This window comes from Anser cygnoides, chromosome 1 (genome assembly GCF_040182565.1).
Source record: "Anser cygnoides isolate HZ-2024a breed goose chromosome 1, Taihu_goose_T2T_genome, whole genome shotgun sequence".
Lineage (NCBI taxonomy): Eukaryota > Metazoa > Chordata > Aves > Anseriformes > Anatidae > Anser > Anser cygnoides.
The window spans coordinates 147,194,377-147,218,712 of record NC_089873.1 but is presented as its reverse complement, the minus strand read 5'-3'; the positions used below and the strand labels follow the sequence as shown (position 1 = coordinate 147,218,712).

At 44.6% G+C, this 24,336-nt stretch overlaps 1 protein-coding gene across 2 annotated transcripts in view; it reads right to left on the bottom strand.

Annotated features, from left to right (window-relative positions):
* SH3RF3 (SH3 domain containing ring finger 3) overlaps positions 1-24,336 on the bottom strand; it is a 238,815-nt gene that overhangs the window by 46,502 nt on the left and 167,977 nt on the right. For both annotated transcript variants that reach the window (XM_066985177.1, XM_066985186.1), the window contains exon 4: positions 10,368-10,715. In XM_066985177.1, the coding sequence (XP_066841278.1) occupies positions 10,368-10,715 (348 nt within the window). The remainder of the gene's footprint in view (positions 1-10,367; positions 10,716-24,336) is intronic.

Here is a 24,336-nt window from a genome sequence, read left to right as displayed (position 1 = left end):
GGTTCCGGGCAGCTCTTAGTCCTATGTGTAAAAGTAAGCATTCTTTCCAGTCCCATGACTAAGGCTCTATTAATCCTGCCTGTCATGTCAGTGAGATAATATTAACCCACCCAAAAATGTTAGGGATAGCTGGAACATGATTCCTCACTCATTATTTTGAGCTTGTTAATGGGGTTAGGGATCGAGGAAGATGCTGAGCAGAGAGGCATGGCAAATGCCTCACCCAAGAGGCAAGTGAGAAACCAGCTGGTGCAAACTTCTTTGTGTTGTGCCAACCACGCATCCGCTCGAAGCTGGAGAAACTGCCTCCAAAACAGCAGAAAACAGATCGGAACCCGACCTCTTCTGCTACAACAAAACACTTTGTTTTTACCTCACATGAAAAACTGGAGCTGAGGGAACAACCTCAGGGCGAACTGTATATGCAGACAATATCTCAGCAGCGTAGGACACATGCTATCCTTTCCTGAGCTCATACGGTCCTCTCAAGCCCAGAGAGCAGCATTGCTGTGTTAGCATCAGCCATTCACTTGTTTGCACTGACACTGGTGGCCTGTGCATCATCTATATTGCTAGAAGCACGAGCCCAAATGCTTTTTATTTGCTGTTATGCTTGTACTAACATACAGGCCTAGGGATTAAGACATCATATAATTGTCAGTTAGCGTTGCTTGATGACAGTGTTACTTTCTTCCCTTGACTAATCCCGAAGAAATCTCTGTAGTCCTCTATGTTCTCTACCCACTTGACAGTCAGTGTCTTGCCTGCAGTCTGTTGCTGTAATATTGCTGCATCTGGCGCTACCCTGGACCCTACAAACTGTTCATTTTTGCCAATTTGCTCAGCCCAGTAGCATATGCATACAAACTCTAAATCAGTGCCTGCTTCCTGACCATGCTTCAGTTTCTCTTCAGCTGCTTCCCCCTGCAGCCTTTGGCACAATGGGTTACTTGCCAGTCTGCCTCCAGCCCCCGATTTTCATCATCAGGTTTCACTCCACGGGACCCGCTGGCCTTCCAGGGCACTGAATCCACAGACTGACTTCTGTGAGAGACGTGGCTGTTATTTTTTCATACTTCTGATTACTTTTGTGGAAGCTTACCTTTCCACTTCCCCTTTGCACAGTTTACGTGGGTCCCTGCAGCTGCTGGTAACACTAACAGCCCTCCTGGAGCACACAGCAGGCCTTCCTCCATCACTGCAAGCAGCAGGGCTTAGTTTGTTTTCCTCCTTTATTTAGCCCTGGAGCCAGGTTGTAGTTTTGCTATTGTGATCTAAGGAACAATGTACTAAACACGCCCTTCTTTCTGCATCATCTGCTATGGGGAATGGGAATCAGAGGCAGTGCTCTGATACTTTGTTCTCTGCTGGATACCTTTTGGGAGGTTTGTGTGTCACATCCATCCTTTCACCTCCTGGTTAGGAGGACATTTACCCTAACGTTGGTGTGCAGCTTTCTGAACTAGACACTGCCAACTCTCATCCCAGGTACTTAGGTCGCTAAACAGCCCAATCTGATTTCTTTGCATGCTCCCACTTCTGTCTGGCATCCTCCGAGTACCACTCACAAAGCCTGATGCTCTCAGCTCAACAACAGCTCTCCTCTTCCCCAGGACAGCCTGCCCCAGTGCCTGCCCAAAGGCACGCTGAGGACACCTCTGGGTACCTCTGCACCAAGTCCTGTTTCTTCACACCCAGTGAAGGGACTGGAAAACAAGACTTAACAAGAACGGCTGAGGGAACTGGGACTGTTTAGTCTGGAGAAGAAGAGGATGAGGGGAGATCTCGTCGCTCTCTACAGCTACCTGAAAGGAGGCTGCAGAGAGGACAGTGTCAGACTTTTCTCGGGTGGCAAGTGACAGGACACAAGAAAACAGTCTCAAGTTGTTCCAGGGGAGGTTTAGATCAGATATAGGGAAGAATTTCTTCATGGAGAGGGTGGTCAAGCATTGGAGCGGGCTGCCCAAGAAGTGGTGGAGTTGCCATCCCTTGAGGTATTTGAGAGATGTGGGGACGTGGCACTAAGGGACATGGCTTAGTGGTGGCACTTGCTTAGTCAGGGTGATGGTTGGACTTGGTGATCTTGAAGGTCTTTTCCAGCCTTGGTGATTCCGTGAGGCGCAGCAGAGTTATGTCTCTGTACCGTGGAAGGCTAAATCCTGAGTAAAACCCCCAGATGACTCCAATCAAACTTTTAGATACTTAAATAAGTAATGGCATCAGCCATTGTTCGGGTTGCATCTGAAAGGAAGAGACCCGCAGCTAGCTGACAAGACTGAACTTTCCAGGCGACTGTGCAGCCTGAGGGTCGACATTTCCTGGTGAGAATGAATAGCGCGACTTCCTCAGGAGTCACCGAGATGTGTCTAAGCTCAGACGGGTCTCATTCCTCCTCCAGCTGGTAAGTATTATTTACAAGAGAACTACAGGAGCATCAAAACAAATCACACTTTAATGTACATGTAATGATATATTTCTATTACAGTTTATAGCATATACTCCTGAGTAAATAATACGCTGCTGAGAAGTTGCTGCCTCTTGTGTCAGCCCTGACATCTATTTAAAAAAACCAGCCTGGCAAAACATTACTGACAAGCCCACAGAGACCAGGAAATTAAAGGTAATAACCACTCATCTGGGCTGAAAGTTCATTTCAAATTCATTGCCTTTCTCTCTTCCCAGCCATACTTCTACGAAAGCACGAAGATCAGTGCTCTGGACTTCCAGCATAAACTATCTTCTTTTCTACCTTATAGATTCGCTTTAGATTGTCGCTGGTACTTTAAGGCCATATTTGTGGTTTAATTTGAAAAGACATGGTGCCTACGGGGATTAGGGAAGTGTCTTGTGAAAGCACGGGACTCAGACTTGGAGGGGAATAGAAGTCATGAAGACAGTGATAAAAGTAGGAACAGGGTACGGTGATATTGCAGGTTGCAGCAGCCTTCACAGAAAAATAATTGCTGCTGCTATCAGACGAATGTTCTTATCATTGAGAAAATCACCAAGCAGAAATCTCTATTTTGACTTCAAAGTGAATCCAGCACTGTCTCACCACAGGGCACTTATCGCATTCATTAATTCACAGGAAAAATTCTTTTAATGTCATGAATGCATATTTACAGCTTACTTTAAATTTCTCTTTAGTATTACTTTATAATAAGAGAAAAACACTCAAACATTCCACTCACATAGGCAGATATACCGTCCTCTGAAAATACCACAAAAAATAGCCTAATGGTCTTTAAGATTCCTGTGACTTGTTTCTCTAATTCACTGACTCCATAAAACAATGACTCTGGCAATCACTCCAGGCCTTAATGTTCCCAGAAATAATGTATAAGCACTTAATGCATGGTGGTGCCACCAAGTATTGATGAAAAGTGTTACACGCAAGATCAAATAGCCTCATCAAATGCTAATTACCAAAGCGGGAGCAGAAATGGACTTTCCAATTCTAAAGTAAGACTTTTTCTGCCTTAATGATATGTGTGTAAAAACAAACAAATGTGCACGATGGCAGCTGCAGCTGCGTAAATTCCTTCCTGCAAAAACCGGAGCTAAATTTCTCTAATTTAGTATTTTCTGAGAGGTTCTTACAGCCTGTAAGTGACTGTGGCTGGGGATGGCGGTGAGGCAGGATATTATGCCAGCCTGTTCTAGCACCACATTGGCCCCGATTATTTTTTGGTTCATAATAGGTCAAAAATTCTAGACCATGTCTTCTGTGAATAGATCATGGAATTACAGAGAGCCACTATCCTGCAGTCTAAGGATGGTTGTAAATTGGAGAGAGAAGCCCAAATATTTTTTGTCGTCTTCTTCCAAATGTTCATCTGACATTACCATCCATAAGAGCGCTGATTATTCTGGTTTGCAGCTTCCCAGTTTCCCCAAATGAGGCTTAATTAAGCATTATGTGGATGAGCATCATGAGAATTATATTTTATTCAGCGTTGTTTCTCAATCAGAATAACCCTTTCAGCACTAAGCACTGGTGTCTAGCTCTCCCCTATGGGCGTTTAAATGGTTTTATAGTAAATAGATTCTTGCAATTTGGGGATCAAACAACATAAAAAATCAAAGGCAGAGAAACTGGAAAGCTTAAAGTGGAGGCTTGACCTCTAAAACATGTTAATTTAATCCTGAGTTCATAATTACCCTCTTGATAATTGAACAACAAACTCATCAGGATCCTGTGCAATGGCTCCTGTAGGAGGTCCCCCTCCAGGGAGATGGTAGCAGTAAACAAATAAACAAAAACCCCACACAGAAAAAAAGGGAAAATACACACTGCGGTCACTTCTGCTAAAATGTCATGCATGTACACACGGAGTGTGTCAGATGGACAGCATTTTGTGGTGCAGTGTAAATACCAAGAGGCTGCCTTGCTTGCTCTTGAGTCTTCCAAATCAGTAGCTGACTGGCAGGTAGCGTGAAGCCTCGGGATTCGCCCTGTGCAAAAATTATTTCAGTGGTAAAATGTTTTTGGGTTACTACCCTGAGGAGCATCTGGAAAAAAAAAATGCGTTGTTTTTGTTTTACAGGCAAGAGGATTTCATGCACAGTTGAATAAACACCCTTCTAAAGCATAGCCTTCTCTGCCTCAGTCCAGTCAAAAATTAGATTTTGTGGTTCTTGAAAAATCTTTCAAAATGTATTTGCGATGAGACAAATTATAGGATAAAGAGAACCCATTGTCTCTATGCTGGTAGTTTCTGAAAGGAGATTCTGCTTTGACCTGGATTCTCAGAAGCTCATGTAATCGGTCAATAGATTTAGTCAGCTCGTGTTTCATTTGCGGCAGTTTTGACAAATAATGTTATATATCCTAATACACACAGAGCATATTTAAAGACCTACTGGTAGCTATAAAAATTTGAAGCTTGCATGCCTGCCCAAAATGCTCTCCTTAAAAAACCTCAATTCCTTCCCATCTCCTAACTCCAACAAGAGTTCTCTGTAAAGTTATTTAAAATTGATGTGCGACAAATAGGCAATGTTTAGCTCCGGGTCTAAATAATTTAGAGTGGAGCTGGGACCAGAGACCAGGGAGCAGATTTGGTTAGACTTCAGCAAAGCTTTTACGACATATTTGGATCTAAATGACAGAAACACAGGTGGGATCGACTAATATTACTTCTCTTGCCATTTTTGACCGGTTCAGCCCCCTGAGATAGCTGCCATTTGTTTCAGCTGACCAAATCTCATTACTGGATGTACAGCCCATTGTCATTTGCAGCCGACAGCGGAGCAGGCTGGATATGATTTGGAATCCAGACCAGAGCTGAAAAACACCTGAATTTCTCTTCTTTTCTCAGAGCCTGTTGTGCGCTTGAAAATTCCAGGTTGATAGTTAGTCTTTGGATTTTAAATGCAATCTGTATGCTTCTCATGGTCAGCACATTTAGGCTATCAGCCAGGGCTGAACCAGAGTTCTGCTATTACATTTTCTCAGCTAAAATCCAGCGCTCCTAAATAACTGATAAGGAGTCACACTTCCGAATGATTTATACGGGGAGGCACTTCAAGGAAGGTTTTTCATTTCACATGCTGTCACTGCTCGGGACTGGGAGCGCGCAAGACATTGTTCTCAGCTTTTCCTGAACATGTGGCCTCCGGTTAGGAGCCTGTACTGACACCCGCAGATACAAGCGGATTTCCTGTGCGTGGTGACGAGTTGTTCAAAATACTCACACCACAAGTTCCTCCTGTCAGGAGGATCCTTTCTTTCTTCCTCTCTCAGCTGTTGTCCTGGTGTGCACAAAGCCGCACTTCATTATTCATGAGACGCATTTTCTCCCCAAAACCAGGGGATTTGGAGCACTACCGACCTCTGACCTTTCCAAATAGCAGGAACAAATAATTCATAAGGGGTGAAAATGGAAGCAGGACCAGCCACCTGAGGCCTAGGCACGATTACCGTCCAGGGGGGAATTTCCCTCCTCTCCTGGGGATCTCAGTTACAAGTGGCTCCTCTGCACTCGCAGCCTAATTCAGCTTCTGCTCCATCACAGGCCCGCAGCACTACTTACATCTTCAAGAAAAATCTGTTTTGCCAGCATGATGGGGCATTCTGCATGACGGGCAGACACTATCACCTTTTAGATGGAGGTCTTACATTCACTGAGTGATACTCGGCATGCAACAAAAAGCATACAACCAGCAAATTTGGCTGCAAGCAGAATGAAGACCCCAGCATTGCTCTTTTGTCAATAAGTGCTTCGTATCCTGACTACTGTGGTCCTCCAGTCGCTATTTTATCCAGCTGAGGTGGTTTGAAGTTGATCCTTCTACCCTTGAGCATCCCTAGGTTGGCAGTCAATTAAGGTATTTTTTTAGACTCTCAAAATAGCATCTTGGCTTTTTGGAACCAGCTGGGTTGGTTCTGCTTACAGAACAATGAACATGTTATCAAAGGCAAGCAGTCCACAATTATTGAGTTAATGATATGCAGAAGTACTTTCAAAGCATGGGAGTTTGCACTCTGGTCTGCATGTCACTGCTCGAGATGCATAAATCTGTGCCCTCCTGGAGAAGCAGGAGGCTTATTATAGTTTAACAACTCATAAAAACAAAAAACGTGTCAGCTCTGCATGAAAGTCTGGTTTCAATTCACAAATGCTGACAAAAGCCACAGGAATATAGTACTACGCATGAACTCGCTTTTAAGGGGTGGAATATATTCCACATTTACCGAAACATCTAAAATTTACACCTAGATTTTAAGTTCCTACAGCCTTCAAAGTCTCTGTTTCCTCTCAAGACAGCAGGGAGAAAGCAGGTGCTCCAGGTGGAGGTCTGCAGGGGAAACGGATGCTGGTATTAGGAACGCGGTTTCACCAGGCACCGGTCAGTTGCCTGAGGTAGGGCAGTGGATTCTGTTGAGGAACTTCTGTTATTGAATTCTCCTTGTTTAAAGAATAGGCTATAGGAAAAAAAAAAAAGTGTGTTGAACTTTAAAAAAAGGTAGAAACCTCCTGGGTTTCAGCTCAGCACTGATCCTGGCTTGAACCAAAGATGCTCACAGCTACTAAACTGAACAAAATTCCTTCATTTCTTTTTACGAGGAGATCCTTTCGAATAAGCAGTGATAAAGTGCCTGGAAATTTCAAGGATATGATATAAAGACACAGTAACACAAATTTAGATTCTAATGGTGAAAGGAAAGGCATAAATTTGCTAGACAGTCAGCGCTGAAACTGTAAATTTGTTGTTTCCCCCTATAAAAATACACTTTGGCTGAATTTGCTGCTGCAAACTAGCAGGGGCCTGAGATGGTTACAGAGAGGACCACTCGAGGGCTGTGAGGAGGATTTGCTGGGCAGACAAGGGAGAAAAGAGAAGGTGAGACATCTTCTTGTGGCCGAGCTCACGGGTCAGTTTGGCAGCTAAAACGCATTTGCCAAACGCATTTGAGAACAAAAACAACCCGAAGACAAGACTCTCGCTGCCCTGAACACCTCAGTGTAACACCTCAGGGGTCCCCTGGTTGTGCTATTTTGGCTGGCATTCAGCCACACTTAAATAAAACAAAAATGCTGAGTTGATCTTCTGTCTGAGGCTGTAGCAGCATTAATTGTTTCAGAGCCCTGTCAGGTCTCAGCAGATGGCAGAGAAGGAGCTGAATTTCTGACATTTTGATTTAAAATGTATAGATAATTACAGGTTTAATAGACACATAAATATATATAAGCACAATTTCAGTGCTCATTTTGTGAGAGGCAAAGTCTGGACTCTCTGCAGACCTATCGAAGAGGGCTGAAAGCAGGTGAATTCATGTCGGTAGCTCGTGTGATTTTACTGCAAGTCTTACAGCAGCGAGGCATTTTTCTGAAGGCTGCTCCTACGGTCAGGAGAATATAATGAGAATGTCAGCTCCATTTTTTTTTTCCTTTTTTTCCTCCAATAGATCTGCATTCATAGCAAAGTTTGAAAATGTAAATTTTTAAATCCCTCAGACCAGATGGAAAATAGTAAGACCCCTAAAAGCAGACATACGTATTCATACATGCAAATGCCACGCTTGCAGTGGCTGGTTTCTCTGGGCTGCCATAATGCATTTTGACAGAGGGAAACCTCTTTTCGCTGAGGCTGATCCCTCTCACCAAGGCTCTTCTTCCCCTGCCTGGATTCTAGCTGTGATTGTTTTGGCCAGCAGTGATCGAGGCACCTCCCCAGCTGCCTTGCTTGCAAGCCTGGGGCAGAAGATCCCCAAACCGGTGCTGCAGCACTGTCCCTGTGTCTGTCTGTCACCACTGGAGGGGCTTCGTTGTCCCCCAGCCCCAGCTGTGCAACACAGACGGCATGCCCTCCCATCTGCGGTGAAGGACACAACCAACCTTCCTTTGGGTTGGGTTTCAAAACTTCTAATGAGGAACACGGGCCCCTTCCTGTCCCCTACCACTTGTGCCCAAACATTACAGTGACCTGTGAAATGAATGTGTTTTTTTTCCACAACAGTTGTTCTGCCAAAGCAGGGGAGAGTAATTAAGGCACTTTCTGCTTTCCCGTCTAATTTTTGCGGTATTCTAGCTTAGACCGAGTCTTCACATGACTCTGGCAAAGGGTGTGCACGCTTCTCTCCTCGGCTAGTACAAGAACAGAAAAGCCACAGGCTGTCACATCTCTGCAAAGTCCAAATGTGTCACTTCGAGTGCCAAAAACGTGGGTGTCATTTACTTGACGAGCCTGGGACTCTCGCTCACATCTAGAGCTCGCGCTGTGTCGCAGATGTCCCGGTACATCTTGGCATGCGTGCTGCTTTGTGCGGGGCCATATCCTCACCTTCACACTCCTGCTGGGGGCTGAGAGGAGACGAAGACCTCCAGAGCGGCCCCTTGGCACATCGTTTTGGCTGCCCTGTGGGCAGACCCTGTTATATTTGGGTTGTCTGTGCATTAGCAAGCAGTGCAGAACAAGAGGGGCTGTTCTGTAGAGGGAAACTGAGGGAACTGAGGACCTGATGCCCCCAGGAAATGAATTTCAGGGCTTTTCATTTCAGGTCTGCTCTCAGTGCACCGCAAAGCACAGCTGGGTGCTTCGCTTCAGACGTGCACGCCTGGTCCTGATAGCGCAACTGAACCCTGTGTTTTTTCAGGTATTCGTGTTTTAAGAGGAGCTAATCCGCACACACCATGCATAGAAGACTCTGCAGGAAGGCCAAGGCAGAAGAGGTTTGGGATTGGTATTATTCTTCTCTTCCTTCTACGCCTTCTAACTGCAAATTACCACTTGCATTTTGTTGTCTGCAGAAACAGCAGGTGTTTGCATGGGATTTCAGCATGTCCCTGGTGGGTTTGTCTCCTGCTTTTGCTCGTCCCTTGGCGGTGGTGGTCCAGAAGTCCCTTGTCAGATCTGCTGGTATTCTTGAGGGGGGAAGGAGGGAATAGCCTGCACAATTAGCACACGTGCTTGTTTGAAACCTTGATGAGTGTTTCTGAACAGCAGCTACTAGCCAGGTACCAGCTACTTGCCAAACTACAACACATTTGTTTGTCTTCCAGTGATCTATAGGGAAATAGTTACTCTACAATTGTTTTTTGTCCCTGAGGTGTAACAAGTGTGTGAAGTTCATACCGGTGGCATTACCCCAAGGGGGAGGAAATACAGCCTGGAGTAAGGATAATGGGATCACTCCAGATTATCTCTTTCTATAACAGAAAGTGAGGAATATAAGCTGCAACACTTTACAGTTCAAACAAACCGTATGATCACTTAAAAAAAATGTATTGCATTATTGTAAGTCAGTGATTGGGTTCCAGAGGAGAGGAACAAAGCTGGTAAAGGGGCTGGAGGGCACGTCCTGTGAGGAGGGGCTGAGGACACCTTGGCTGTTCAGTCTGGAGAAGAGGAGGTTGAGTGGTGACCCCATTGCTCTCTGCAAGTCCTGAGGTGGGGAAGCATGGAGTGAGGTGTTGGTCTTTGCTCCTTGGTCACCGATGTCAGGGCTTGTGGAAATGGCTCAAAGCTGTGCCAGGGCAGGTTCAGACTGGGCATTAGGAAAAAATTCTTTACTATGAGGGTGGTCAAACACTGAAATAGGCTTCCTGGAGAGGAGGTTGATGCCCTGTGCCTGTCAGTGTTCAACAGGCATTTGGACAATGTCTTCATTAATATGCTTTAACTTTTGGTTAGCCCTGAAATGGCTGGACTCGACAATCTTTGAAGGTCCCTTCCAACTGAACTGTTCTGTTCTGTTCTAAATCAAACCTAAAATTATTTGGCTTTGTTCTCCAGCTCATCACACCTGCCCACTCATTAACACGTGGTTGGGAAAGACCGATGCAAAGCCCTGCCAAGTGAAAATGACAACAGCTTTGCTCAAGCTCAGGTTCCCTTGGAAGAGGCCATGCCCCCAGCCTTACCTGGGCGGGCGCGCTGGAGGAGAGGTGGGCCAGGTCCCCGATCCTGGCGGCCGCCCGTGGGTCGCTGGAGCTGATGAGGACGGGGGCGCTGATCTCCATGGAGTGCCGGTTGCTGGCGGCCTGGGAGGACTTGTGGGTCATGCTGAGGGCGGTGAAGGAGTGCCGCTTCTTGGCGTTCTTCTTGCCCTCCACCTGCCGCGGGGCTGCCACCACCGCCCCCGCGCCGCTCGGGGCGGGACACGGCCCCAGACCCACTGCTGCGGCTGGATCTGGCGGCGCCTCGCAGCCGGCAGCAGCTGCTGAGCACGTCTTGTCCATCTCGATGAGCTGCTTGGCGGAGTCGTTGAGCTGAGTGCAGGGGAAAAGGGACAGAGGAGGAGGAGGAAGAAGAGGAAGAGAGGAGAGAAAGGAAAAGGAGAAGGAGAAGGGGAGAAGGGGAAGGGGAAGGGGAAGGGGAAGGGGAAAAGAGAAGGACAAAAAGGGACAGAGAAAGAAATATAAGGAAACGAAAAAAGGAGGAGAAAAATTAAAAAGGAAGAGAAAAGAAAGGGGAGGAAAAGAAAGGAAAAGGAAAAAGAAGGGGCAGAAAAGGACAGAAGAAAGAAAGAAAAAGAAGAGAGTAGAAAAAAGGAAAAGGAGAAAGAAGGGGCAGAAAAGACAGAGAAAGGAAAAAAAGGGAAAAAAGAAGGGTTAGGAAAAGAAAAAAAAAGAAAAGAAAGGAAAAAAAAAAACAAGAGAAAAAAAGGGGGATGTTAATGACCCATCACAGCTTGCTGATGGCACCTGCTGGACTCACCTGGGCCACCCTTGTCAAAGCACTTATCCTGCATCATGGAGGCAGCAAGGATGCTCAGCCTACACGCACCCTGGTTCCAGCAAGGGGATGATGCTGAGCACCAATATGCCAACCCTGGGCAGAGGTGGGTCTCAGGTGCTGAGGCCTGAACAACATTTACTCTGCTGTGGACACATCCAGGAGCAGGCAAACAACACCAGAGGTACATGTAACAGGCCATTTTTGTCTGAAAACAGGCTATGTTGGTTTCCATAACCACTGTATGAAATATGACAGCATCCAAGAACTTCAGTCAAGGACAAGTCCCCCTTGGGCTTCCTCCCCTGACTCCCCCCCCCCCAAAAAAAAAAGAAAAAAGAAAAAAAAAAAGAATAGTTGCTGCTTGATGATAAGCTAATTTGGAAACCTATTACAACTGAATATAAGAAGGAAAAATAGAGGTACGGGAAAAATAACAGTAGAAGTGTGCAGTTAAGCAAATGTGTAACTGAGTAGCTTTTATGGCTCCAAATCCCCATCACCATACTGCAAATACAAACGAGAAATAGATATCATCACCAGCCTTATGCCAGCCCTCCCAAGTCTGAAAGCACTTCTGATTCCACGAGGACTCACTTGCACGGAAGAGGCACTACACACTCCAGCACCTAGAAAAGCATCAACCGGCAGGATCCTTGATTCAGCGACAGCCGCCACCAAGTCAACCAAGAGCCCCCAATTAATGATGCTCCACCACTGTCAGAGCTGCTGGGAGTCCTGCTACCATTCAATTAGCAGGCCATTTTCCCAGCTGCACTCTCCGACACGAGACCGTGCTTACGGCTGGCACAGTGCGCTGCACCTGCCAATTTTTGCCAGTAACAGCTGATCCCATCTCAGATTCTCCAAGAACGTCCATTATTTCCCACTTCATCATGCTGTAAATTGGTACAACCTAATATTTGCCAGCAGGCTGCAAGTTGCAAGGAAACCAGATGGTTCCCCTCCCTTAAGTAGGTGTTACAGCTCTGCTTACCCAACTGATAGAGACAGTCTAGCTGAATTATTTGAAATAACAAGGAGGAAAGGAGAAAGACATGAAATATGCACAATACTTTTCTACATCAGAGGGTCAGGAAGTTCTTTGCTAGTAAACGAAGCAGGATAGGAATATATTTCAATTCTTTGACATAAGAAAATATAGAGTTAAAAATCATAACAAAAAAAACCTTTAGAACTTCCTGATTTTCCAGCAAGTCAGTCAAGCAGGATAAGAATATATTTTAATTCTCTGACATAAGAAAATATAAAGAATTAGAAATAAAAACTTTTGAACTTCCTGACTTTACAGCAGTGCTCCATACGATCAACGCAGTGCTCCAGCTCTCAATATCAAAACTCTGATTCGTCTTGTAGGAATCAGATTATAAATCCCCCTGGCTGGAATCCAATTTAACACTGAAACTGTTCTTTTTAAAACAATAAAACCCATTACTTTTTTTTGTTCAAAGCAAAATCTGGTTTAAAAGGTCAGTAATAGAGCTAGCATCTAAATGTAGAGTGATAAAAAATAGCCTCTTATAGATACAAACAAAGTCATTCTCATTACTGGTAGAAGATTAAAGGCAAAAAGAGCCCCCCTTCCCAAAACAGTCAAGCTAATGAACTTCTGGGTATGTGAAAGTCTTCCTGAAATACTGTGAAAAAATCATTTTGGCCTGCCAATATAACAAATGCTTTATGGCTTTACCACTTTATTTTCATAGAGAACTTTGTTTTTAAACAGCTTTGCCCGTGGATGCTGGAAAGTACTTCCCAAATAGGCTCGGAGCACCAGAGGAAAGGTTCTGCTTACTGCTTTGTAGGACCAAGTGATGCTGTCTCTTCGCAAAGAACTTTCAGAAACCCTTTTTTAAACATAAACATGACTGCAAATTTCTTATTTTAAACTTGGGGTATGTAAACAAGCATGGCTTTCTGGTGTCTGTCATCAGATCTTCAGGCAGATCTGCTTCCAGAGGAGAAGCCTAATGGAAAGTTCTGACCCACAGTCAGTCTCAGGAATTTGACATTTCTGGAAGACTGTAACTCTTACAACAACCCCTAATACCAGAACACAGCTTTCTTGCTTGTTTCTGATCCCTCCTCTAAAAAGAGTGCACAATTGAAATTCTGGCCCTGCTAATCCCAAATTGTAAAATGCCCCTAAGACTGCCGCGGGACTGGTTTTACCCCAAATCTATTCTGTAGTAACGGGATGTCCTAGAAAACTCAGTATATGCTATAGAGGGATAAGGCTTGGGTTTGAACGCCGAGCCAGCCAAACATTCCCAGCAGCCCTGCATTCCCTGGGAATGCAAATCCTTGTGCAGCCACACTGTGCGACAGCCGAGGGACACTGCTGGGTAAGAGAAGCAGTGAAACGCTGCCGTGAAACTGTTTGCAGGGTCTCAGTGACTGCTGCCTGTGGTGCTGCATGCTGAGATAAGGATGCACCAGCCTCAGCTCACAGAGGAATTCCTGCCTGTTTCTCGGGAAGGAATTCCCTGCTGTGAGGATCCATGCTGGAGAAAGCCCCATCTCCTCACTCCATCCCCAGGGTGAAGGAAAGGAGCTGCGCTCACCTCCAAACAACCTTTTCCCACAAAGGGAGCAGTAATCGAGTGTGTTCATTAAAAATCTGCTGACCTTGATGAGGGAGCCACGCTGCTCTCCCAGCCACAATAATAGGAGCTGTCAGAGCTTTGGCCTCAAGCCAGCCTGTCCCTGCAATATGAACTGAGGGAGAGTGTTTTTTCTTTTTCTTCTTCCTCTTCTTCTTCTTCTTCCTCTTCTTCTTCTTCTTCTTTCTTCTTCTCCTTCCTCTTCTTCTTCTTCTTCTTTCTTCTTCTCCTTCCTCCTCTTCCTCTTCTGCTCCTCCTTCTTCTCCTTCTTCTCCTTCTTCTGGCTTTTAGATAGGACTATTTTAGATATTCTACTTGTGACTTTACCATATGGGCAGCAAAGGTACCAACATTAAGCTACCTCAGGAGTTCTCCCTGCCAAAATTGCCAAAAGTACTGTTTCATTAGTCTAGATAAACCCAATTTTTCTGCAGAATGTATTATGGTGACTTTCTCTCTCTCTCTTTCTGTTGCACACGCTTACACACGCTCACACATGTGCACACACAATTGTCACCTGCACTGGCTATCCCCAGGTGGGACTAAATCTGCTCTGTATACCCTAATGTGAGGCAATGCACTGAAGTTTCAGCAGGTAGCACTATGCATCTACATATATGCTGAAGCTGGGAAGAAGAGTGAGGAAAAAGCTTCTTTTTGGCCAGTGTGCACTCAGTAGGGCCATAATTAGTCCTAGCTTTAGTTGGAAAAACAAACTATTACCGTGGAACTTACTATTATTATGGAATAAGGTAGAAGCACAGGAGATTAGGTCAAATTTAAACAATTAACCTTTGCTGCTCTAGTCTGCAACAGCAGCATTTCAGTCTTTTGTTGTTGTCACAACAGTACTGCACCAGCAAAAAAAAAAAAGGACAATGCCACCATAATTTCTTTGGGTGATCAATAAACAAGCGTAAGGCCAAAACCACTGCTCGACTAATAGAAACCACATCTCCCCTGACAAACACACCATTATGTTTGCTAATCCATGGGACTGGCAAAACTCCTGCAGCATAGTTCAGACCTCCAAGGGACGCCGTGACACACAGCGGCCACCACAGCAGCTCTGTCTTCTCCAAGAGAGGGGACAGGCAGAAGGTCTCCCTCTGCTACTGAATGCTCTTAGCTTTCAAGGCACTGAGGTGTGGGTACAGGATTTGCTTGGGACTGATACCAGACCTGTCAAGGAGCTGGCCTCGCTCTGTGTCTGGTTTATCAACATACTTCGGTGCGCACCTAATGTTGGGCACAGACCAAAGTGCCACAGACTGGACTAAAACGCTGCTCTTCTCTGAATAAGGAAGGATTGCTTACATCCTCAGTGTTACGCACGTGCTCAAGTATTTTGTAAGATTGAAGCCAGTTTGAACCAGAAAGTGCAGTTTATTAAGGCTTTCAGGAAAACAACAGTTCATTTATTTTGTAAGCCTTTTCTGTCTGTATAGAAAGAATTAGCTGAAGGGTGGTGCTCTTCAAATACAGTTATAAGACCAGAAATATTTTACTTCAGACCATTTTTAAATAGAAAAGGTTTCAAAACCCCTCAAATAAATCCATACTTGATGAAAAGAATAAACTGGTCAGAAAAAAATGTCATGTTCAAGGTTTTAGAGAGGAAGCACTTAGCAGAGCAGAAAGGAAAATTAAGACTGTTAATAAAAGTTCTTCACAATGTCCCTCCGAAAGACCGAAAATATTTCCACCTAGGGACTGCTAATTTTTATACTTCGCAGTTCATAAATATTGAGCAGATCACGCACATCCCTATTTTATGCCTTGCAGAAACTTTGGCAACTTGGAGTTCTATAGCTGATTCTGTGATTAAAATAAACAGTCTGAATTTATTACTGTGCTTTCAGTTTGGAGTAGTTACTTTCAGGAAATATTAAGTTCTTATGCCCTCATTAAATTAGTTTTCGCTAGTATTATGATTTATGCTCTGAAGCACAGTGAGGTTATTAAATAAGTAAGGACATAGCTATGGAAGAATCTCTGTCCCTGCGAGTTTCCTCAGAGGACTGCATCTATGGAAGCGTTTTCATCTCCAGAAGGCAGCATTTCAGAAAGTTCAAGCAGCTTTTCCACATTGTTATCCCTACTGGCAAATGCAGGGTACAGCTTTTCTTCTACTGTAGCCAAGCAGCAAAACCACCCTGTGACTCAAATGGGTGTTAGGAGAAGGTATACAACACTTCACCTAATACTTTAAATGTTCATTGGGTATGTTAGCACAGACATTGCGCAGCACTTCCAAAGGCTTACTAATGGGATATTAGCAGCCAAAGCTGTGCCAAAGGCTCTTCAAACAAGTCATATTGAATGCATCTATACTTTTAATCTTTTATATGATTCATATATTCAGATTTAAAAATGTTTAGGGATAGCCTCCCAAGTTCTCCATGGACAACTTAAATTCATAGGGCAGAAGCCACAAAACCGTATCTCAATTATTCATTTATGCACCATCTTCTAATGAGGAATCATTAGCGTGGCATGGTTTAAGAGAAAATATTATAGCTAAAACAAAGCATTATTTCATGGTTTTATGTTAATCTCTGCAACAATCCAGTATTGCCTTTTCTAATTTACTGTCAGGGAAGGACAAGCAAATGCGAAACAGATTTGCTGCAAGTGGTTTATCCATCATGTAGGACAGATTTCTGAAACCCCACAATGTGACTGGGAGCACAGTCACTCCATGCACCCAGAACATACAGGAAGAGCAATACAGGCATTTGCTTGAACATCTTCACATGGAATGAGAGCTGCAGAAATACTTTGCTGGGATGCATCTCAAACTGCAAGCGTCCCATTCCTCTGCTCACAGGCTGAGGTGTAAGCCTTGTTCCCTTTTCCAAAAGCCTGCGAAATGTGTCAGCAAGTTCTCAGGGAAAGAAGTCCCAAAACATATGACCACCTAGCAGATAGCCTTCCTAGTCAGGGTCATCCATGTACATGTTTTTGCGCAGTCTGGAAAAACACAAGCCAATCATTTTTGTCCTCAACATGGTTCCTTGAGAGGCAGTGGAGTGGTACTTAGCAGTCTATTTCCCTGTCTGACAAGACCTTTCTCATTTAGCAGCAATGTCACTTCTAACACACTGAAAGGCCGAAGGAATGTAGCATATTAGAACAGCATGTGCTTGGACGAGCGTGTCATCATGATCTTGCAGAATGAAAATAAATGATGCGTGCAGCAGAAGTAAACACTAAGCCTTGGGTGGTGAACTGGGATTCTTTTTTTTTTCTTTCCCTTTTTTCCAAACAGTTTTAAGATGGAAAATGGTTTGCAGTGATAGAGAGCAAACACATGGCTTGGTGAATCCCAGAAAAATGTTCAGTCTGCTGTAAAGTCTGCTCAGGAGCAAAGCACAGCTAATAACCTTATGGAAGCTAATGTCCAAACAGCTGAGAAGAGAGAAAATAAAACTAACTGCAATGGCATTAAAAATAGATGAACTCACCAAAAAGAAGTGTGCTTTCTTCATCCCTCCCCATTCCCTGAAACAATGCTAGCTATCTAGCCTTCAGCTCCAAGTATAAGGACTATCTTACTCTGATCTGTCATCTCTGAATCTCAGATCTGCTGTGCGTCTTCAATGTGCCTGAGGATTTCCTTCTCTTTTCTTCCTGTCTGTCCTCTGTGGGCACCCTTTTTCATAATGAGATGCTCAGGATGGCACCAAAGCTCCTTTGAAACCAAGAAAAATAACCAAATACAGCTTTACTCAACATCAGAAAGAGTGGGAGAATCCAGCCTATTTTTACTTATAAATTATTCAGAAAGCTAAATAAAAAGTGCAGTCGTGAATTCATGGGCTTGATCCTAATTCCTTTGAAGTCAGTGGCAAAACTCCAGCTGTCTTCAACGGTGGAAGGACTGGTGCCCATCTGGCACCAATTTCAGCACCAGAAGAGTCCCTGTTGGAGATTGCCAGGAGTTTACTGACAAACTGGTTTATCATCAAAAAAAATGAAATTCATCAGGACTGAAGTACTTCCCTGGATCATCCCAGTTTTGACAAGATGCCCGTCAAGAGATTGTTTGCTAGATGATATTTCTCAGCTAAAAATCATGGAAATAACCAAGTCTACAGTGGTTTGTGAGTTCACCCAGGTGCCTGGGCTTGAGGCTCAAGGTCCCTGAGCTGAGGAACAGCCACTGGAGATCTGAAAGGACACTTACATTTTCCTGGGAGGAAGCCACTGGGTTTTTGGCCACGCTGAGTCTCCCTTGCTCTTGCTCTTGCTAATTGGAAAACCTTTGTGCCTCTGTGAGTACAGCTGCCCATGCACAGAGACAGAAGATACTGGTGCTGGCAGGAGAAGTGTGAGCAGCCTTGTGCTGGGTAGCAGCCAGGGCAAGAGGCTAAGACGGACTCAGGAGCACTCCCAGAAGCTTCTCAGATGTAATCCTCACACCTCACTGATGCCTGGCAGCTGTACGAGCCCTTTACAGTTGCTGCCAGTTACTGCGAGGAAGGGAAGCCCTCTGAAGCAGCTTTGTGCTGAAATCTAGAAACCTCTTCACTTGCAGAAACATTGAGCCAGCTGGATGTCAAAACCTCGGCATGGGCTAGGAAAAATACTGCAGTACCTGGAGAAGAGCTGTGTGGATTGCAAGTGTTCTCTGAGCAATACCTGCAGAGCCTACCTGCTTTAGAGAGAGAGACAAGCCTCATGTTTCCAACATTTTCTGGCAACTTTCTACCTCATTTCTACCTCTGGCAACATTTCTACCTCATACCTTTCTACCTCTACCTCTTTTCCCTCATGTCCCACAAGGCTCCTGGTACTACTGTTTTCTTGGATGCACAACAATACCTAAAAAATTTTGAATTAGCTGAAAACTGATGGGTCAAATACCAGCAGTTAAGGCTGAGGATCACTTCAGAGTAAATGCACACATCAAGTCTGTGAGTCTCAAGGTAAATGACTTCCCAACAATGGTGTGTGACCCCAAGTAATTATAAATGGGACTGTGAACCAGGCAACACTGTGCTCATGTTGCTGCTTGGACCTTCGTTGCATGCATTGTGGCATGGACCCACATCTTCCAGACACTACATCGTGCCCTTTGGCTCATTCTCTGAGATTCACTCTTGGAAATACTGTGCTTGAAAGTACTGTATTTGTAATGTTCAGAGTTGTTGTGAAGGAAGCACCAATATTATAATGTCTTATTTAAGGAAGGAACTTCCTTCCAACTTAATATGATAAAGGAAAAGGATGAAAGAAACATTAAAATAGATATAGATGCTGAAGTCCCTTCTGAATTTGATTACAAAAGTGTTCTGGTGGATGCTGAGAAAAAGGCCTAAATGCACCCCACATCACGCTTTGTTATCCGCACGAAGCATGAAGTTGGATAAATCTAAGAAGCCCTTGGAATAACAGTACAAGGAGCATGTGGGAAAACAGAAGTCATTTTTCAAGCACTGCAAGGCTTTGCCTGCACTGAGCAGGCAAGGAGTCTTTGTTGAGGTGATTTACAACTTTGTGTAGAATAAGAAATCTCATGCAATTGGGGAAAATTAAGTTTTATGTGCTGCAACTGAAGATTACCTGTGGGGAATTGCACACAAATAAATGTACTGCTGTCTCTATCTCTGATAAAGCAGTGAAATGAAGAATGAAAGCAAATGCCAAGAAAATGTTTTGGTTCAATTGCTTGCAAAAGGAACCAAGGTGTACTCACTTCAGGCAGACATCAGCACTAATGGGTTGTGATAAACAGCCTTTGCCCCGCGTGTACCATACATAGGAAAGAGACATTTTTGACTATGTACTCTTCCAGATTCTACTTCCCACATACAAGGCAGAGAAGGACTGCTGGATGTGGTACAGGCTATTTGCGACAGAGTGATGTCCCATGGGACCGTATAGTTAGATATTGTGTGTGTGGAGCTCCTGCCAGAGCTGTCTGGCCTGGTAAAACACCACAGCTCTCCGTTCCTTCAGTGGGAGCATGACTTCACACCCTCCTTCATTCTGTACAGTGACCAGTCATTTTAAAACAACTTCACACAAGGGTGTCTTACCTTGGAGACCTTTCTACTTCTGTCATATTTGGTAAAAGGTGGATAACAAACGGGCTGGGAGGGCATTTGGAAGCAGTGGCTGTTGCACGGGGCATAATCACGTGCATCTCCCTGTGTAGGGAGACTGAGCATTAGCTGAAGGCTCTGAAAGCCATCCTGCAAGACACGAAAGCGTGTTTTCTGTGCTATATGATGATGTAATTGGGTTCACAACCCTCTCCCCTCATCTGCTGGAAGAGAAATCTGTCAGGGCTGAACTGCGACGAATTCCCTCGACTCCGCAAATTCTTGACTGAAAATGGCAGCATTCAGCCTCGCACTCGTGGTGTGGCTGACTGTCCCTCGAGCTGTCTGCAGCCTTCTTTGGAGAATCGCAGACGTTAAAATATGATTGGGTACATGGCCGAGGTCAGGGGCTGATGTCTGTCAACAGACTTGCCAATGGCTGCGGTCAAGGAGTTCACTGAACTTTCCGGCTACCAAACGAGAAAATGCTATTTGTTCAACTCCCTGCATTTGATTTCTGGCTCGGGGCAGAGGACACGTGCGCGGTGCTGTTGAGTCAGGCAGCGAAACAGCTCCTGCGAGCACACGGGAAGCTGGATTCACGCTCTGCTGTCTGTCCAAGCCCGCTCTGCCGCGGGTGTCACTGCTAGATAAGAGGTGTGCCACTGCCCCGGCGCCAGGGAGCTCGGAGCAGATCCCCGAGGATGCTTGGGCACATGTGTCACGTTACTGCAGCGAAGTACGATGATTGCCGGCATTAGTCATTTTTATGACATCCATATGCAAATGCTGTTTATGTTAGTGTGCTGCAACTGGAACGAATTTGGGAAACCACTGCCCTGGGCCACGTTGTTTGAGTTCTGAGATGGCAAAATTAATGGGCTAACAAAAAGTCTGCACAGTAGGAAATCTCTCTGAAAGGGCAGAACACTGTCCCCCCCACACACCCCCAACATTACTCAAGTCCAAATATTTTCCTAACCCATTGCTTCCTGAAAATGGAATGCCCTGGGTTGCACCTAAAATCTTTAGGCAGGGAGACAAGTTGTCCTGAGGGAACTCAATTTTTGCAGTCCGTGACCACACTATGTGACGAAGACAAACAGACACGTTTGTTAATAATGCTTATTATATTTGCCATTAAAAGCTGAAGAATTCCCACTACAGATCACAGTTCCATTGTGAGAAATATTACATAAAGACAGAACAAAAAGACAGCTCTTGGCCCAAAGAAAACATAAATTAAGATGAGGACCATATATAGACAAAGTATACAAAGAGACAGCCTTATCAGCAAGAGGGACAAAAGACTTCGCACATCGGAAATCTTCTGTAGGCATCACAGCCAAGAACAATTTCAGAGAGGGGTCTGGAGGACCAGTGCTGATGCAGCTGTCTAGATGTTTTTGAAGCATTCTTCTCAACAGTGAAGAACAGAGCACTACAGAAGTAAATGAAAATTTGGAAAAAAAAAGACAAAGCGATTGGCATCACTGGCTGATCAAAGGCAGGAGTTGATCTTTCAGAAGTAAATAAAAAACAATAGGTCGTGAGAGAAATGAATAATCAAAGGTTTGCAAGTATGGGCAAGTTGTATGTACTCAACAGGAAAGCAAAGGCCATGAGAGGGAAAGAAGTGGCAGCAGATGTGCACTTTCACGAGGTCACGAATGAGGCAGGTCGGCATTTGTTATGGATGCAGAAAGGTTGTAGCCATAATCAGGATACAAGATGATCGGAGTTTGATTTTTGTGAATGCTCAGCAGTCAGGTTGTCCTATGACTATGCAGCATTGCCGGATACACGGATGAATGGAGCTAGGTGTGAGGACGTGATTCCCATTGGCAATGTCTTTATCATTTGCCATGAAAGCACATTGATCCCTCTTTAACCAAGGACCAAATAGGAAAAATAACACATTTAACTCTGACAGTGTACTGTATTGAAACCTCAGGTGTGTGTTGAGAGAAAGTTGCTCAGTGCAAACGCAGACAGATGTGTCCTTTGCTATGGACTTAAACTCAGCTCTCAGGAGCACTCTTGTGCCATCAGAGACCCTCATATGCCAAAATCTAGAGGTAGTGCTTGAAGCAGAGCATGGCCCTGAGCAGCTGCTGAAAAGCAGCTACCCAGCTTCTGTGAGGCAGAGAAGCCCAATGGGTGCACCAAGAGCTCCCAGACCATGTCATGGCTCAGGGAACTGCTTTACTTTCCTCACCAACATCAAAGCAGGCAGGGCTTGAACCAGGGGTGCTCTCCTTGTTACTGAATGTTGCCTTCTTCTCAAGAAACAGTAAAACAAAGCGGAGTTGCCTCTTCCCTCAGTGCCCTCCCCTGAGAACCTGGGCAAGGGAGCACCTCCAGCATGAGTCCACCACTGCCTGAATGCTCTGGTGCCTCTCCTGCTTTGTCCCAAAGCTTCCAGAAAAAATCTGTTATAGAAAAATTCTATTATGGAAACCTCTCTCATGAAATTTCCTGTCAATTTGATTTAATTGTGTCTAAGCAGATCGGAAGACTTCAAAGTCAGATTTAGAGCAGGACACTCCCTCCAGCCTTACTTAAACCAAGGGTAATATTATTAGCGTTGTTTACGGAGTATCCAGTGCTCCTTTGTCATAAAATTACAACTTAATAAAATAATCGGATAAATTGAGGGATGACCAGGAGGAAGAGGCGCTTGCTTGCACAAAGACCCATGTTCCTCACCTCAATATTTTGATTTGGTGGGTTAGAGCACAATTCAACAGCAGCATCACCTGCAGAAAATCTGTGGGTGAGGGTTAGTGCCCTGGCCATGATTTCCTGAGGTAAGTGCGAGATGCCACGTGCCTTCCTTTCCCATCTGCACACTTTCTGCCCTGTATCCACGTGGATGCTCATGTGGCTACACAGTAAAAGGAATGAGGGAACAGATATGACTGGAAACTAAAAAACTGATGACAGCTTAAGTGAGTAGCTTTCAATAGGGGCGAGTTCCCTGATCCATCTCAGTGCACAGCCAGAGGTCTGTTAGGCCTGGAAGAAGGGAAGTGACATGAAAGTTTTGCCATGGCTGTGGCAAAAGCAGGACAATCCTTTTGGCAGCAGCCCTTGCTTTTGTCAGATTAAAATAATGACGGGATCAACCAACCCCAAAATGGTGCAGCAGAACATAAAATAAACAATGGCAGATTTATTTTGTAAAGGAAAGAAATAACCAAGATGAAGGACTTGCGCGCAAATTCTTCTACGGTATACACTAAATACCAAGGAATGAGCCCTCGAGAATCCTGTGCTCTAGAGAAAATGTTGAAAAGGTGGAGATCCCCAAATTTATTCCAACTCTCTTCCCCTGTTTCTGATTTTTGGTTTCAATTTGCCTGTACTGATTCCTCCTCTAGTCTTGTGAACTTGGTATTCTCAATATTCAGCACTAACACCTAACAAAATGTTAGGGGATTTAAGACTTAACATCTGGTTTTGGTATAGCTAATGACATTTTTTTTCAGAATAAAAATCAACTTCACATGGTATTTTTGTTGTTTGAAGTAAGCATTCAGCACACATATGCACTTCCATGTCTCTTATGTGTGTAGTATGAAGGGAGTTTGACCATTGCCACAATAAGAAACAAGGAAAGAGGTAAAACCACTTCACAACTTCATCATATATATTCTTGAAATGACTCGTCTTTGAAAGCTTAAAGGGTCAAGCTTAACCAAATTTTGTGACTCTTCAGCGTGGGAGAACATTATTTATAAAAGATGCTATCTTCTGAAAGTGGAGATGAGGGAGCTCTAGCAGGCACCTCCCAGCATATCATTTATGGTGTCACCAGCACCAGCTGTCCATCCTGTCCTTCTGATGGAGGTCATCACACCCATCACAGGCATAGCAAAGGACAACATGGACCTCCAAATCCTCCAGGCCCTTTCACAGGCTGGTATTTTAATACTGGACCCACTTTCCTTTGACCAGTGCCACAGCTGATGGGTGGACACGTTTTGTCCTCTGCTCATCAGGTTGTTGCTACCAGCAAAGTGGCAGAGGAGACAGGCAGTTGGCCACGGTTGTCCTCAAATCCTCTGTTCTCACTCTGTGGCTACATCTGGATCGCTGATCTCCACTGGAAGAGCTCTGCAGCACCAGGAAAGCTCCCCAGGAAGGAAGCTAATTAAGACGTGCAACGCACAGTAATAGCAACAGTAGGAAATGAAGTGAAGAATGTGTGAGACATAATGAAGTCCTTGAGGATTTTATTTTTCATTAACTGCTAGACAAATCGTGTATCTGTTGACATATAGCTTCTTAATATACATTCATGCATTACCTCTAGGTAAGCGAGACTGAAAGACATTTTCTTTTTCAAAAGGAAAAAAGATGCCAAGAATTCAGCACCGCTGAAGTGATCTTTAGAAGCTGTCAGAGGTGATCAATGGCTGGAAAAGACAAAAGCCTGTTCCCGTGCCTCCCCTAGAGAGAGCAGGTTGCTGATGTGC